Below are 18,120 nucleotides of genomic sequence, written 5' to 3'. Positions count from 1 at the left end.
CAGTTCTGTGTCTCTTCTTCCTTGCTGACACGCTACTGGTTGTTACAAAACAAACTTTTGGGTTGTACTGACAGAAATGAGCTTTGCCAGTGCCACAGGGCTGCCAGACCTCTTTGGGGCACCACAGATCAGCTCCTGTCTGAAGTGCATCCAAAGGAGAAGGAGTACAGGCACAGGGAAATTGGGTGAGAATTTCCTGGGGTTAATCTTTCTAATATAAATGGCAATATTTTTAAAAATCCTGAGCAACTGTTACAATTCTCAAACCAGAGTTTTGTCTCATGGAACTTGCTAGCTTTGCAGACCTGAAAACAAAATAAGATAAAACCTTCAAAAAACCACAAGGCCAAAAAGAACAGCAATAGCTCATATGGAATCAGGCACCTTTGGCCCACATTTCAGTGTATAACACCAGCTGTGTCTGCTCTGTCAACATTCATTGAAGGAATTATAGGAAGTAATAATGGGAGAAAAGTTTCTTATCTCTCGTTAGATAGAGATTATTTAATCATATTTAAATAATAATATTTAATTTAAACAAGTTTACACACATTTGTGTGCTTTTTTTTCCCAGTTTGAAAACAAGCCCAGAAAATTTCATCCCAAAAGCTGAAAATTGTAACAAATTGCTAACCAAGTTAGGATGAAAACCATTATACAATTTTATCTTTGTTATGTTAATTTACAGCTACTATTCCCTTAGGCCTAGCCAAATGCCAAACTCTAGTCTCTTATCAGTCTTTCCCCAGGACAAGAGGTTCCTGTGGTCCTCATATTTAGATATCATGCAAAAGTGATACCGTGAATTTTGGTTCAATTTTGAAACCCCGTGTCTTCAACTCCTCTTTCTGTAACACGGTTTAGAAGAGCAAGAGCCACCAGACTGACATTCCATTAAGGTTGTCTTTCCCTGAATTTATGAGCCTTGAATAGCTGTGTAGGCACCACTGAGCCATGGTGTGAGGAGCTGCATATGGACACGTAAACTGCACCAATCAGAAGCGTACAGCATGTTATGGACCAACTACATATTTTATATTGACATTTTAACAGGTGGATCCTGTGACATAAACTGCAATGAGGGGGAAAGGGAGCAGGTTAAATCTACCCAAGGTGCCACATTCACAGAGAAAAGCAAATCCTGGTTTATCACAACCCAACTGGTGCACCCAAAGGCCTACCCACATCACCCTTCTCAGAGGGAATTTTCCCATGCACATCTTCTGGACTCCTCTTTCCTTGCTCCCCAGAGGGCTCCTGTCCCACTCACTGTTCCTCCCTTCCCTGGCACCAGCAGAAGCACTTTACACCTCTAAGATGAAGGCAATTTGCCCCAGGTGGAGGGTGTAACAGGGATGCACAGCCCCCAGCCCCACCCTCACCCCTTTGCCCATCACCTGATACACGGTGGAGGCAAAAATGCTCTGGGTTCACCTTCTTGAAGGCATTTCTCCCCCAGAAGCTCCCATCAGGTGTTTCTATCTCCTTCTTTCCTCACCATGCACTTTATGTGCACACAATTGTATTGATGAAAAATGAATCAAAGTGTCTGTATCAAGCAAGGCACGAGTGAGAGGATTGGGAGGGGGGAGAGAAGGGCAGGTGTGGAGCAAGACCACAGTAGCCTCACCATGCAAGGGGGCAGAGGGTGAATGGTGACTTGAACGTCTGTTATTCAGCAGCATGGCTTCCTCCTGAATCTGCAATTTACTTGGTGTTGTGTGGGAATTCCCAGAGGACACGTTTTGGAAGGGTTAGTGAACAAGTGTGAGCAGCTGTATACACTCCTTGAAAGATTATCCTTTCCTGTCCAGGATTTTATATATATTTAGATTTAACTCTATCTCATCATCAACTCTGCTCTGTGGCATCCCTCTCTGGCCTTAAAATAACCATTGGCTGTTACATAAACTCTGACCAGTTCAGAGCTGATATCTGATTGAGTGCTTTCTTTTTTTTTCTTTAAAGCCACTCGAACAAAAATTACAGCACTGTTCTTTCTACTGTTCTTCTGTCTTGCAAATACTTCACAGCCAAGCCCAAGAATATTGCAATTTCCATTACCATTGAGCATGTTCTGTGCCCACAGTGGACTGAATTTCATACAATCATAGAATAGTTTGGGTTGGAAGGGACCTTAAAGATCATCTAATTCCAGCCCCCTGACACGGGCAGAGACTCCTTCCACAAGACCAGATTGCTCAAGGCTCCATCCAACCTGGCCTTGAACACTTACAAGGATGGGGCATCCACAGCTTCTCTGAGCAACCTGTTCCAGTGCCTCACCACCCTCTGTGTAAAGAATTTCTTTCCAAAATCTAATCTAAACTTGCACTCTGTCAGTTTAAAGTCATTCCCCCTTGTCCTATCATGCCATGGCCTTGTCAAAAACTCCTCTCCAGCTCTCTTGGAGACCCTCCAGGTACTGGAGGTGCTGTAACATCTCCCCAGAGCCTTCTCCAGGCTGAACAACTCCAGCTTTCTTGACCTGTCTCCATAGCAGAGGTGCTCCAGCCCTTGGAGCATCTTTGTGACCCCTTCTAGGACTTGCTCCAACAGCTCCATGTCCTTCTCATGTTGAGAGATGCTAGAGCTGGATCCCACCTGAGATCCAGGTGGGAACTCAGCTGAGCAGAGTAGAGGGGAAGAATCAAATTGGGCTATACATTGTATTTGCGGACTTAAAATCAGAATTTTATAAGAACTATGGAAGGTGGCAGCCGGGCAGAGGACAAGCCCAGTCACAGTCTTCCACATTTAATCCAATGGCTCTTGGTGTTGGGAGGCACAAAAAGAGATGTTTCACCCCAAATGCATCATGGCCCGCAGGAACCCCAGACCTCTGGGGCTCCAGCAGGGCACAGGTACATGTGTAACAGGGCATAGGGACCATCCCACCCTGAAGCCCAGGATGTAACATGAGATAAACATCACATAATCACAGTAATCTGGGAATTTGTCCCGAGGTACTCACATGAAGTGACTGGGCTGCACTGGCACTTGCTGCAATTCCCCATAACAGTGGAGGATTTGCTGCACACCAGAGTTTGAGCTCCTAATGAAAGAGTGACCCCAAGGCCAGCCTGGGAAGAGCACAGTCTGTCAGTCTTTAATTTGTACACAACCCAGTGCCACGTGATACAAAGAAGGGGAGTGGACCCAAGTGGCTGCCTGACCCCATGAGAAAGATATGCCTTGCTGAGGAATAATCACATGAATAATCTCAAATTTTAAACCAAATTCTAAACAGGAGTCATCCTGTCCCCCTCACACACATGTCTATCATTCCATTTAATTTTTACAATTTTTTCTTCTGCAAAATATACAATAAGGCAAAAAAGTTATAGAAAGAGATTTTTCTTAAGAGACTGATGCTGTGTCATTTCCTAGATTGCATTCTTTTCTTCCTCTCTCCTATTCCAGAGAAAGCCACTTTCTTATCCCTGCTGCTGCCAACCTCCTACTTACAAGAGAATGAATCCAAAATAAACTCATTAATTCCAGTGAAGATACATTGGAATTATTTCAATATAACTCCAAGTATAAACTTTCCCTGATACTCCTTAACCACTGCACGGATTCCTATTATGCACTCAGATTTCAGTTTCAGCCTGTGTCCAGCACTCTTAGTAATCCAACTAATGTCAAAAAAACTCAGTTATACTAGAATTTAAAGAAGAAACAAAGGCATTGCACTGCCTTGTCTCAGTTAATAGTTGGTATTCACTTGAAAGAAAGTGTAAGGCTTTTCTTTCCTTCAATTTTTTTTTAGTTCAAAAAGAGGCATTCATGAATTCATTAAAAAAAAAACCAAAACAAATAACAAAAAAAAAAAAAAAAAAAAAAAAAAAAAAAAAAAAAAAAAAAAAAAAGCAAAACCAAACAAACCAAGAAAGATGATTCTCTATAACAGCCTTAGATTGTAGCTTTATTTCCTAACTCATGGCAGTTTGATGTGGGGAGATGAAGGCAACTGAACCAGGCTCATGTGAGGATAGTGAAAGAAATAGTATTTTTTGAGATGTAAGTTCTATATTTCTGTATCCTCATTCTAAAAGCATAGCTATAAAATGGAAACATTTCCTTAATAGTCACATTCCCAACTAAGAGGATTTTAATTAAAGGATTTAATTTGTTGGTTTTAACACACATCATGAAAAGATATTTTAAAAAAAATCAAAGGTAACAATCCACATGACCATTCAATCTAATATATTCAACTTAGACCATTCTGAAGTTTCCTGTAAGAATATTCAGATGTTATTCACTTCTGTGTTGGCACACAATAAGGGCTCTGAAGCCCTCATTTAGTTCTCTTGAGTAAAAGATTAGGTACTAAAATTTGTCCCACTTTTTATTTATGAGCACAATGGACTGCAAAGCACACAGGATACCAGCAACGGCTGCATTTCAGCCACATGTGATCCCTGTGGAAATTGGGATTGCTCAGAAGGACATGTACCAACACACAAAGAGGATTTTTTCTTCCTAATTACCCACCCGCATGCGGGAAGGCAGGGTGTGTATATCAGTAAATCTCTGAAGTTTGGAGGAGAGGTAATGCCCAGGATTAAAACTGTTACAGACACGTTATTTCTTGCCATATAACGTGGAAATATCAAAGTTCACACCCTGTTTTTTTGGAAGATCAAACCAAGTGGATGGCAGAACCTGCCTGGCTAAAAAGAGCACCAGTTTAGGACTCATGCTCACTATGCTGAAGAACCTGAACTGCTTTTTCTCCACCAATTTTTAATTCTTCCAAATTATGTCTAGGCCATGACCTAAAAACCCAGAAATTGCAAGGTCTGCACCATAGAGAGCATGAGGAAGGTGAAACATCCCTCTGAATGAGTGGTGGGTGTTTTGGGACATGCCCTCAAAGCTCATTCCCAGATGCTCCATTTCCAGCCCTGCTCCTCACAAATCCCACCCAAAGCCTGGGGACAGCTGACCATCACACACAACATTTCTGCATTACACTGTGCAACCTTTCCCCAGTCTCAGTTTTATTTCCTCTTCTTCCCCAACTCAGGACAGGAGAGGGGGGAGCATGAGCATAGCAGTGCAAGTGGCTGCCGCCACCCTGGCCCCTGAAGATCCAACAGACACCAAGCTGTGGTGGTCAGGCACCGAAGTTTAATGCCTCACATGGTTAGGGCGAGAGCCCATAATCCCCTGGTTCCTCTGTTTACATATTTTTATGTGATAGGTTCATGTTTCCCCCTCCCTGTTTTATGTGTTTGTTAATATTCATTTCCCCTAAGTTAATATGTATTAATTCTAGAAAATTCTGTTGTACTCGACACCCCATTGGTTCCTTGGCTAAATCCCTCCTTTGTGTTATTTCTATTGGTTCCCTTCCCCTCAACCCTGCCTTTTGTCCACTATCCCATTTGCTGTATCCGTTATCCCCGCCTTCCCTATCCCCACTATAAAACCCCTGGACTCTGTCAGATCTTGAGCTCTCCGTCTCTTCCCCCCATTGTTTCACGTTAGTAAACCTTCTGCATGGAACTTACACAGAGTCCCCTCTCTCTCCCTTCTTTGCCTCTGCCTGTGTGCCTTCACATCAGCTCAGGGACGGCTCCCTCGGGTGAGGGGTGCACCCCCATCTGCCTGTGCTCTTGTGTGTGTGTGTGTGTGTGTGCCGCCGTAGTGCAGTCAGGTTACAGCTGGGCCTCTGGGTGCTCTTTGAGCTAGCACGCAAAAACCTGACTCAAGAGCATGTGATCAATGGCCTCTCGCCACAAAATCTGTAAGTTTATGTCATTGGGTCCTTGTTGCATTAAAAGGTCCCCCCAAAAGACTGTGGAGCCTGACCTGACTACCACAGTGTGTCCCCAGAGCCACTGTTAGTCCTCTTGTTCATCCCAGTGGCACACATGATGCGCAGCTGAATGTTCAGCTTTTGGTTCATCTGTCGCCTATGTCCATTGTCCACATTTTCCATAGGAGCTCAAGCAGAAGCTGGGCTTTAGTCCATAACACATGGCCGTGCAGAGAAATCCACATCCATGGAAGTGCTGGGTGTGGTGGTGGAAACACTCTGAAGCTCTCCTGAAGCGCAGTCTCCCCCCCCCCCCCGTCATGACATGTCTCTCAAATATCTAGGAGCTTAGGCTGAGTGGGATGTCCAAATGTGAACAGTATTACTGATCCCTGTTTAAAACCATATTCCTGTCCCAGTCTGCTCTCATGATCATGCCTGCTTTGCAGGAACACTGTGTAATGCAACCAGAATTCTGAGGAAGGCCCCTGTCTTGGGGTGGCTTTATGATGTGTATCCCATATCGCTGCCCTATGCCCAGAAATTAACTTTGTGCCTTTCTATGCCTCTAAACTGAGCCTGAGAGGGGGAAGGAAAAACTGAGCAAAACGTTTTCAAAGCAGTTTGCAGCTTGTTCAAGGTCACACAGAGATAGCAGTTTTTTCCCCAGCTGCGGCAGGGGAGCGAGGAAGCACCCGGTTTGCTGCTTTCCAGTCAGCTTTTGGCCAGTGGTTCAGCTTCTTTTTTTCTCCAGAGAGAGACTGAGAGTTGAACTTTGCTTTTTCCTTCCCTGGAATTTCGGATTTTCTCCCTTTTCTACTGGACTGTTTCAACCTCCAAGCACATCAGGAGGACTTTCCACCGAGCGCAGAGGGTGAGCCAGCTCTGAGGAGACCAAAGGGAGGACTCTAACACTTTTCCCAGGTTTTTTCTCCACAGCGAGAGATTTTATTATTTAGCATTATTTTCCTTTTCCCGTGTGTTTGTGTAAATAAATAGTTTTATCTCCTTCACTTTCCTTCGAGGAAAATTTATTTTTCCCGAACCTGGTGGGGGAGGGGTGGTTGTGCCTTCTCTCAGAGGATATATTTCTAAATTTGGCCAAACCGGAACACCCCCCAATGGTGTCTGGGTGAAGCTGTGGGATGGAGTTGCTCTAATGTGTCCAATCCTCCCAGGAAATGAAGAGATACCTTTATTTTTTCTTTTAGCCTAGGATATCTGTAGGGTTCTCTTGTCTTCCTCTTTCCATTCCCAACCCACTGAACCTTCACTGGCAGGACAGGTCATGCTGCCATGTCCCTTTTGTCTTCAGAGGTGTAGCAACTCTGGTGCTTCTGCACATCCTGCATAGAACTGGATGTCTTTAAAGTGTTGGATATACTGCAATATCTAGGGTGGAGAAGAGAGATGGCAGAGAAGGATGGGAACAGGAGTCAGATGGAGGTTTGTTGGCTCTTTAAGATGGCAAATGTCACCAGTCAAACTGAGCAGGAGGATAAAGCATTTGCCTTGCTGGATCTGCACCACCAGAATGGACTTTTGTGAGGGAGTCTGAGTCCTGGGCAAGGGTGAATGAAGCCAGTGTTGGCCATGGCTTGATCTGCATCCCCTGCATCCCCTGCCTCGGCCTGCCTGGCTCCCACTTGTTCTGCCAGGCAAGGACCCTGCTCCACCTCCTCAGAAGAGACAGGTTTGCGTGATGTCCCCTGCCCCTTCCCCATGCCTGAGAGAGAGCCCAAATGAAAAGGCAGGTGTCTGTTGGGTCTGTGGGCTCTCCCCTCCCTTTGGGCTGCTGAGACTCCTTACTGCTCCTCTTTCTGTCTTGGCTTTACCATTTTCAGCTGTCTGCAGCTGTCATACTTCAACACATTCCACTCTGCTTGCAGCCACATGTTGGTGGACTGGAAAAGGTTGTGGATGGCCAGCTTGATGGTCCACAGCTTCCTGGTTTTCTCAGAAGTCTTGCTCTGGATGTCAGCCCAGTGAGCCTCCTGGAAGGAGAGGACACAGGCAGCATGGGGACATGCCCCAGCAAAGGTGATGCTTCAGCACCAGAGCCCCTGGCTGGGAGACCCAAACGTCCATACTCCAGACTGGTCTTCCATTCTTCCTTCTGCAACCCCGTGGAGGGGGAAAAATTAGGAATCTCCTCCAATCCCAGGCACTGTTACTGGACTCTGCCATGACCCCATGGCTGAAGGATGAGACATCAGCCAGTCTTGACAGAGCCAGGCTTGGAGATCTTCCCCTGCCCACCCCACAATTCCTTACCCAGAGGGGGATGTCACTTTGAGCCTGGTCAAAATGTAGTTTGAACTGCACCAGCTCATTTTTGTACTGAAGCATCTCAGCTTCTTTCTCTGCTCTGTACTGTTCCAGTAACACCTTGTCTTGCTCAGTCAGTTGCTTGTGCCCCTGTTGTGACTGCATAAGGTCCTTCTGTGTCCTCACCAGCAACTTGTACCATGAAGTGACTTCTGAGATGTCCTCAAACTGCAGCACAGAGTTCCTGGTGTTAGTACCTCTCTGCCCTCCACACACCAGTTGCAGGTCTCATGCCATTTGGCACCATGCCCTTACCAGGGCCAATGCCTCCCCTACCTGAAAGATCTTCCCGCCTTCTCCAGCCCTGACTGTTCTGGGGTTCTGCCATTCTCGATGAGACTATTGCCCCAGTTGGTTCCTGAGCATTGCTACATTCCCCATGTGGTGGTCTCCCACTGTGCCACAGCCAGAGCTGTCACTGCCATAAGCAAGGGGAGGTATCGCCTCTTCCCCAGCTGAGCAGTGCTCTGACAAAACACAAAGCACAACTGCAGCTTCCAGAGCCACATCCCCAGACTTGGGAGGCCATGACTGGGGTGGTTGGAGTATGTGGAATACATGGAGTGATGCCCTGAGAGAAGGCACAGCTTTTTGACAAGTGCCTGAGGGCACTTTCAGGGCAGTTTTCATTTCTCCCAAACCATCCATCTGACCCAAAACAGTGACACAAAGGGGTCCCCTTTCCCCCCAGCCCTGAGCTTTTCCCCCTTCTCATGGTTCTTCTTTGCTTTTCTCAATCTTTCACTTCCTGTTCTGGTTCTCCTACCCTAACTCCACTCCCTGTGGCTCACCTTGGTTGCAGGGAATCTTTTTCCATCCCATCGGAGGTCTCTGGGTTCGACCAAGTGTCCAGTGTTCTGGACTTGCCTTATCTTCTCTAGTTATAGCATTTATCTAATGCCCTCCCCAAGGCCATGATCTGTCTTGCTTACATCCAAACTCACCTGTGAGAACTTCACCACATTCTCCAGGTATTCCTTGAAGATGGAGCACTTCTGCACTCTTTTGCAGAGTTTCCAGTGCTTTTTTCTGAGGGCTTCCAGTTCCATCTTGGCTCTCAAAAGCTTACCATCCTTTTTCATCTTCTCCTCTCTCTGTTTGCTGTTTATCTCCAGAGCCTGGATTCGTAACTCTTCGCGTTCCTGGTGGTTTCCCCCGCCAGCACACATGCACATACAGAGAGAGGGAAAGGGAGGCAAGGGAAGATGGAGCTGAATCACTTAACAGCACTGCTAGGACATATCTTCAGAGAGGAGAGACCAGTGCTGGACCACCCCAGGAACATTTCCTTTCCGTGTTTCACAGGGCCATCCTTCTTACATTGACCCTTAGGTCCTGGAGACAGGTACACAGGATGGCAGTCTGAATTTCAGACCTCCTTGGATCTGTCCCCTGAAGACAGCTGTGTGCCAGTAGTGGGGGCAAGGCTAACACCTTCCCTGGGGGACATTTTGGGCCCCCAGGAGATCACACTGGTACAGGACAGGCTCTTTTCCACCCAAGACCTATCAGGGCTTTCCATATCTGTGGTACAAAACCTTGCGCCCTGCCAGTCCTGTTCCTCACAGCTCCAGTCTCAACAGGAGGCTTGAACAGTACTGCAAGCCCAAGACTCTCTTCACCAAGGGAGGGGAGGAGTTGGTGGTGTGGCTCAAGGTCATCTGGTGTACCTGTATAGTCCTTCCACATCTCTCCACGTGGGCTTTCAGCTGGGCCCTCTTGGCATGCAGGTCCCTCCACTGGTCAGCGATGACTTTCATCCTCTCCCTGGAGGCCTGGCAGCACCAGAGGGAGGGTGACCTGGCTGCCTGCACCCAAAATTTGTCACCTGCCTCCCAAAAACCCTCCAAAAAACCACGAGCTCTCCCAACTATGCCCCAGCACCCACACATCTTTCCCACCTTGTATTTCTCTGCCAGGGCCTTTTCCATCTCTTGGGCTTCTTTCTTCTTCAGGAGGCGAATAAGTGAATATGGGGAGTCATCCTCTGTCACTGTGAGTTCCCTGCCGCAGGAGTTTTCCTTGGGGTTACACTGAGTTGAGTTCCTTGGCAGGGTGTTGGATTGCTCTGGATGTTGGACTGTGTCCTGGGTCGGGTGATGGGAAAAAGCATCCCAACACCATCTCAGATCCCATCTGGCAGCACGGCATCCCCACCCCTCCCCAGCAGGCATCCCTCTGACAGAGCAAAGGAGTGTTACAGGGTGGAACAGGGCTGGGGAAGGGGATGCTGAGATGATGGACATAAGGCATGGGAGTTTGCCATGGTGAGGGAAGGAGGTATGGAGAAGGCTGAAGAAGAGGATGCAGGCCGGTGGAGGAACCCCCTCACCTGAGCAAGGGTGGGAGTTCCATCGTGTACATCCTGAGGAAACGGGCTGACTTCTCATTGCTCCAAGTCTCCATTGCTCCAGCCACCAGCAGGAAACAGGGAGCCCAGGTCCTGCCAACACTGCTTCTTTCCCAGCTCAGCCCAGGGGCTGCCCTTCAACCCTGAGGGCTCAGTGTGGGAGGCAGCAGGCAGGGGATGAGCCCTGGGAGCCTCTTGCCTCCGCTTTCCTCAGATCTTCCTTGACCCATGGCCTCTACAGCCCCGTGGCTATTCCAGCCTTGGAGAAAGGCCCTATGGCTGCTCCAACCTCTGTAATAACCCCTTTGGCTACTCCAACCTCTGCAAGTGTTTACTTGGCAACTTAATGGTTGCTTGGCAATGGAATGTTTACTTGGAGTCAGGGGGACTGACCACTGTGTCCAAGACCAGGAATTATTTCATTCCCCTTCTTTCATTTCTTCAGGTTCTTCCTGTGCTAAAATTTGACCTCTGCCGGCTTTATCAGTGCCCCTGACAGCCACATCCCAGTGTCCCAGTCCTCAGGGCTTGCTCCTTCTCTCCCAAACACCAGATGGAACCACTTTCAACAGGGACATCCTTGGGGATGTTTAACCACTGTACTGCCATGGTGTAGTGCCCTCCCCTCAGGACCCAGCTCACTGAGATCAGCTGCACAGCACTTTCCCTCTCCTTAGCAAAAACATCCCCATGGCCCATCCACTGTTGGGCCTGGCAGCTCCTGTGCACAGCTCTAAAGAAAGCAGCTGCTTACTTCATAAGACCAACAAATTTCTTCCACCTGCTCCCTAATGGGCTACTTAAATCCTCCAAATGAAGCAGTGGAAAACTATCCCTCCCTGAGAGTGGTTTTCGGTTTCCTATTTCCCTTCTTCCCCTTTCTGAAGCCTAGGCCTTCTTACAGGATGGTGCCCAAGCTTTGGTGTGTTGATGCTTGCCTGCCATGCATCAGGCACCAGGCACATTGATACAGCCAAATTAAACCGACTTAATGACTACTGCAGCCAAAGCACCAGGGCCATGTGCACGTGCTTCACTTTCAGTCTAACAAGGAGAATATCTCTTCCAGTCAAAAGGAATTTTTTCTCCTGCTAGTTATGATGAAAGCTCAACCTGGAGATGAGCTACAGAGATTGGGCTGAATTTCAAGGGCTGAGAGTCAGAATAGAGGAGTTGCTTCACCTGGGAGGAACCAGCACAAACAGACTTGATCAGGTGGTCCTGCAAGCTCCTCTTGGTGGTTTTACTCTCACTCGTCCCTGTGCAACATGTGTGGCTCTACCAAGATTTGCTCCAGTGACAGGAAAAATGAGTTTGAGGAGAGAAAACACAGGAAAAACTGTGGACATCATCTGGACTCCAGCACTCTCTGCTAGAAGTGCAGTTTCCAAACTTTTTTTGGTTTTTTTGACTAGATTTGCACTGGGGTTGTGGAGACTGGAAGAGGAAAATTAAGTCTTGGAAGTCTTCAGAAATATCGAGTGGACATGTTAAGGACCGCACACCAGCATGCTGTGTGTGGACTGCCACAGCAGGGGGGACTGGTAGGAAGGGTGGTGTCAAGAAATTTTGACCAGTGTCAGGTTTTTTTAGTTTAGAAGTCTATACATCTTCTCTTCCACCTCCAAAACATCACTTTTGCCTATCAAAGCCTTGCAAGAAACCAGCAAAATCAAGAGGCATTTAAGAGACACAGAACATGACTGAGCTGCTGATGTGGAGCCCATGCTGTGCTGTGGTCATGGAGGCCATTGGAATGGGATGTCCCATGCCACCACCGGCTTTGCAAACTTCCCTTAACCATCAGCTTATCAGTTTGCTGACACCATCTGTCCCAAGGGTATTAGATCCACACACTTTCCCCTGAGCTAAAGAAACTGCCCTGGGCAGCACACCAGGGCACCTTCAAAGTACACTTTACAATTTAAGAAAAAAAGCCACTTCTTGTTAAAAGCAAGCAAGCAGCATCCCACAAGGTGCCCACAGAACCTCAGCCTTTCTATTTTATTACCTTCCTAATCATTTTGTCTGCTCTGGATAAATAAAAGTTCCTCTGACATGTAGAAAGGTGCCTGGATGGAGAGAACAGGTTGGCCCAAGGGCCAGCTGGTCCCCCCAAGTCCTGGTTCTCTCTCCCATGCCCTCCAGCATCTCACTGAGAAACTTCCCCAGTTGGGACAGTCTGCTCTGCCAGGGGCTGCAGGAGAAGCTGTTTGCTTGCAGGTGGAGGCATGTCAGGAAAACTGCCAGGCAAGGCATTAAGCAATGAACAATAAGCAAACTAGAGTGCAAAATGCCCACCAGCTGCAGCAGGAGCAGTGTAGAGGAGCCAGCTAATATCCTACATCTGCTGTGTGTTGCAGCAACCCCCAGCTCCTCCTCTGGTTTCCTCTGCCCGCCTCTTACACATCCATGGGGCCATGGCTGGGATTTGGAAATCTGACAGGTAGGATTATTGTCTTGGTTTGCTCTGGTGTGGTATCATGGGCCCCTGGGAATATTCAGATACAAACAATGACCAGTTCCCCTTGTCCTGACCCACCGTGTGGCTGGCAGGCAGCATGACAACACATCACCTGGAGCAGTGCTCACTATTCACAGACTCTTCCTGTATCCATAATCTCAGAGAGAGATGACAGGCAGAGACAATGGATGGAAATCAAGTTTACACGTTTCAGACACGTCGTCAAACAACCTGTGGCACCACACCGTGGAGGAACGGGCATGGGGACAGGCTGAGTGGCCACAGTGCTGCTTTGCCCACAAGCCCATCCTCATGCTGGGACATCCAAGGAGCAGCAGTATGAAATGGGGGAATGCAGGGGCTTCTCTAGTTTGAGTTCCCTGCTAAAGAGCAGGTTGAGCCAGATTCAGTTGTTCCTGCCATCTCTCCTCCACACCTTTGTTGGGAGGTACATGGACACTCCGAGGGCAGAGAGGAACCCATGGAGGTAAAGATTTGCTGTTGACCCTGCTTGGAGCTGGAAGTCAGAATGAAAAACTCCAGAGGTCCCTTCCAGTAGGTCCCCTAAATTAACCTACAGTTCTATTAACTCCCCATTAGTCTTCCACCCCATACTGCTGCCCTTGGCAGGAAAAGCCCACCTAGGTGAGGACAGGGGCACTTGGCAGCCCTTTCCCCACAGCCTGGGTATATGGGCAGAGCTTTCATCTCAACCCCTGGTGGTTCTAAAGTCTCATGAATTTTTATCAAATGCTAATGGTTTAATTCCTTCTCACATATGTAGAAACCTTCCCATGAGTCTGAGCTTTTTGGGGGTTTGCTTTGTTTCTTTTTAACTTTACAATACTTTTAATTTTACAAGTTCATAAATCAACTCTTCTTCCTTGCTCTGCCTTGCACCTCCTGTCTGGGTGTGGCTCTAAGCAAATGAGACCCTTGAATGAAAATTAACTTTTTTCTTTTTTTTTTCTTCAAGAATTGCTCATGTCTCCTCATGGCCTCAAATATTTCATGCAGGTTGTGCCATGTATTTCACAAGCTAAGCCAAGCAAAACACTGCCTTCCATATACACTGCAAAAAAATGTTTTTCAGGCTCAAAGCATTTCTGTCTTTGGCAGAATCTTTTCTCAAAGCATACCGAAGAAAAAGTATGGAAATGAAATACAAAGAGTGGTTAAAATAATATTTTGGGTAGAGATGAGCCCAAACCAAACCCCAGATTAGAAAGCCAGATACCCCCCTAGATACCATGCCTAAAATGAGGAGGTTTGTTGTGATACTTGGAGAACAACTGGAAAGCATTGCAGGTCTCCCACTGAGTTTAATTTCCTAATTGAACTTGTAAAAGTCTTAACCCCTGCCAGTCCTCACAGCTAACACAGATCCTTTTATATTTATGTTATAGGTTATGTTTACCCAGACTGGCCCTGTGTGGATTAGATGGGGGTGGACTGGCTGTGGGGGGACGGATGGGGGTCTGGCATGACAGAGAGGATCCACAAGGCAAAGGGACTCCACTGAACCTGGGCAGGGGACCCCAAGCTTCCCTGGATTTCAGTGTGGTTACTTCTGCTATTTGGATCCAGCCCGTCACTGACATGGGCACAAACTGCGGTGTAATTTGGGGTTTTAGACCCAGCATTTAGGACTGGATCCAAAACTCGAATGGAAGAAATTTGGGATAGAGGCTTTTAAGAGTTTAATTTGAAACAGAAAACCCATGAAACTATTTTTGCCCTCGTCTTTAATTGAACTATTTTTTTTAATCCTCTAGTATTCCTGGGCTGTTCAGGCAACCAGCAGCAATGTCTCAGTATTAAATAGGACACTTTATGCTATAGGAGTGATGAATGACTGACAAACTCAGCTCCCTGTGAAGCTGCTGTTCTGGAGAGGTGAACAAACAGCATGTTACAGCTCCACGTGTGCACTCAGCAGCAGCCATAAGAAAAGCTGACTTTAAGGAAAGCCTATCTTAACAGCAGATTTCAAGAGGATAATTGCACCTACTAATTTATAAGTACTCTCAGAATCTGATAATGCAAGTCTTAGAGGCGTCTTTACTTTCTGTATCCCAGCAGAGAGTCCATGTATGTGACTGTAAATTAGGACAGTTTAATAAAGTGTATTTTACCCTCTAGTTTAATATTTTTATAAATCTTAAAATAGCTTTAAAAATATTTGTCCTAATACTCGACAGGATTTGGGCTTGTTTTTCTACCAATTTAGTGGTTGTAACACAGGTCTTAAAATAGAGGGGGAGGGAGAGTGTTGTTTTGCACCAGAAGCTGAGTGTGCACCCAGCATGTCAGCCCCATTGTACAGAGCTCCTGCCATCATGAGCCAAAACCATCCCAGCTCCCTGCCAGATAAGGATGGACATGCCCTGGGCTTTGGCCACTGCTTTGTTCCATCCTGTACTGTACCAGGGCTGCTCCTGTCTGGTACCCACAGCACAGGCATGTGCCCAGCCAAATCCTCCCCCATCTTCAATAAACCAGGTAGCCACACCTCTGTTCCTCCACCCTAAAACAAGGACAGGACTTGGCTAAAATGCTGAATACTCAGTGACGCACCTGCTGCTAGGCAAAATGAAACCTCTTGGGCATTAAGGGTCCACAGTGCAGGAGAAACAAGTCATTAAAAATCCTTTTCTTCATGTGAAGTATCATGTGTTTTTAATGTTTCAGGCTGTTGAATCCTTGCCCATCACAGCTTGGCAATTGCTGGTCTGCAGGGGTCAAGTCCTATCTTTAATACAGCTCACCCAGTAAAATCCCAGCTCTGCCCCAGCAGTGGTGCCAGCCTCTCCTGGCACCACTGCCCAGATCCTCACTGCCACAGATGCACTGATTCCTGTCCCTCTCAGCCTTCCCAAGCAGTTTTGAGAATGACAGGCATCCAGGCTCAAAAGCAACTGAAAGGCAGTTGAAAAGCAGAGAAATATGCCTGGACTCCATCAGCAACGTCTTCAGACTCGGTCACCCTTCAGAAAGACAAACTCCATGAACACTGCTCTCATATACATACATGCACACACAAAAACAGTTATTAGCTTAATAGGGTGAGTATCAAAATGCAACAATAAATTATCTGACATCTTTATTGCTTAGAATGACAGATTCAAACAAAGCTAACCCTTTAATTATGTTTATATAATGTAATTTGGCAGAAGTCATAAAGCACCCCTTTGGCAATGCCAGATTAAATATTTTACATTTGCTTGGGCAGCACATTACAAGACTGGAAGCAGTATTTTTGCCCGATGCTCCAGAGCAGTGTCTGCAGTAGTGTAGGTGGGAACAAGGGCATAGAGGCTCTTCCCTGAAGGAATTGTCCTGGGATGAAGGGACCCCAACCCCATATTCCACTTTGTAGAACTCCCCTTTCCACCCTTGCACCCAGTTGAATGGCGCCACTGGCATTTGCCAAGACCAAAACAAAAGGCCCTGCTGATGCCAAGGGCACCAGTGGTGCCTCTGTTATTGCTGGTGGGGGTTTCCTGGGCCACTCACCTTTCTACCCACTGCAGCTTCTCTGGGTCCTCCTTCTGTGTACAACAGGAGAAGAGGTCCCACACTATGCCACAAACATTTGGGCTAATGGTCCTTGAGAAGGTTCATACCTGGGATTTCAGAGTGAGGATGAAGCACCATGAGCTGTTCTGCAACAGGCCAGGGAACAGAGAGCAGTCTCTATGTCCAGATTCCCAGAGCCCATTTTCCCATCACTCCTAAGTATCTTCCCAAGAAAAATGAGTTCCCACACCAGGCTTGGTGTCTGGGTTCCTCTGTAGGAAACTCCTCAAAGATCCCACATTTCAAGCTCCATGGCTCTGTTCTTCACTGTTGAACTAAAAATGCTTGTTGCCTGTTTCAAAAGGATGCAAATAAACACGGCCCTCACTCCCAGAACAGGTCCCATGAAGCTGCCCCTCCACTGCTAGAACATCAGGAAAGTAGATGAAGTTAGAACAAAGCCCCTCAAGATCCAGGATAGCCAACAAGGGATTTTCCACACACCACCACCACCACGCCGGGAATCTCAGTTCACCCTCAGCCCTCTGAAATCCACGTGCTTCCTCTGACCATGAGCACCTACTCCAACATATCTAAATCCATCACTGCCAAGGACCACCCCAAACTCATGGGTCTTCCAGAGGGGTTTCTCTGACTTGGTTCTGCTGCCACAGTGGTAGCACAAAATTGATATTCATAAACAAATACACCACAGTAGAACCCAGTGCAGGGAGAATGTGGCTGTATCTCTCTGCAGCCAGTGAGATGGAAACCAGCATTCACAGTCTGCTGGGGCAGCCAGCATAAACTTCCTGTAGCCCCACTACTTTAAGTTCAGACAATTTCCCACACACACACTTTGCCTAGCATATTTTCTGTATAATGTGACGTCGGTATCAGTTTGATTTTCTCATTATGAACACCAATTTGGATGCTGCAAGAGGTACTTAAAACTCTCTTCACTGTCATAATTAAGTGATGTCTGTGGAGACATCAAGAATGAATGAGGATACAAGACAGACAACAGGAACTCGAACTTCTTCAGTAACATGTGGAGCCAAATGGTGCAGACTTAGATTCAAATTTTTAAAAAAAAACACCTAAAAATAATTCAAGTGGTCCACAAAACAATGCATAATATACAATTCAGAGCAGGACTTTGACTAATGTAAAGAGAGGAGGCCTTTGGAGCACTAAGCAGAGCAGTTTACAAATTCTGGAGTATGTCATGTTTGCATCTAAGTGTTTTAATTACAGAATGAATAAATCTACCCAGACAAAATTTCTTTGGGTTCTTCAAAGACAGCCTTGACTGTTTTGCTAAAGCACTTTTCCTTTTTGCCTTCATATAAATGACGGTGTGCAAAAAAATAAGTCAATTAAGAGAGAACAGGCATTATGAAATACTTCCCTTTGCATAAGCACACAGGCTTGCAAATCTCATTGAAATTCTGTCGAGTTGCATTGCCCACACAACTTGCAATCTTAGCGAAAGCCACACAAAAGGCTTCCCTCCCCATTGTTTACAGGAGCGTTTTGGGAACAGGGCATATATTGCTGCGCAGGAAGGGAAACAGAGACAGGACTGAAATGTAGTTTGTTGAGCTAATAAAACAGCAAGCCTTCCATTTGTTTCCTTAGTCCTATAGAGCCATTCCTGTTTAAGACTTACACGCTCCACTGTTCTCA

General features: G+C 46.6%; 1 protein-coding gene across 1 annotated transcript; it reads right to left on the bottom strand.

Annotated features, from left to right (window-relative positions):
- Nucleotides 1–6,825: 6,825 nt before the first annotated feature.
- Nucleotides 6,826–17,314, bottom strand: LOC121676802. Its single transcript, XM_042053749.1, is given in 4 exon segments — nt 6,826–7,772; nt 7,774–8,266; nt 9,043–9,240; nt 9,769–17,314. Coding segments are annotated over 4 exon segments (1,392 nt in total). The 5' UTR covers nt 10,273–17,314; the 3' UTR covers nt 6,826–7,575.
- Nucleotides 17,315–18,120: the final 806 nt, after the last annotated feature.

Source organism: Corvus kubaryi, unplaced genomic scaffold (genome assembly GCF_017639235.1).
Source record: "Corvus kubaryi isolate FWS band 111438036 unplaced genomic scaffold, C.kubaryi_AGA036_p1.0 split1-131, whole genome shotgun sequence".
Taxonomy (NCBI): domain Eukaryota; kingdom Metazoa; phylum Chordata; class Aves; order Passeriformes; family Corvidae; genus Corvus; species Corvus kubaryi.
The sequence above is the reverse complement of the archived record's forward strand: the minus strand, read 5'-3'. Positions and strand labels throughout refer to the sequence as shown.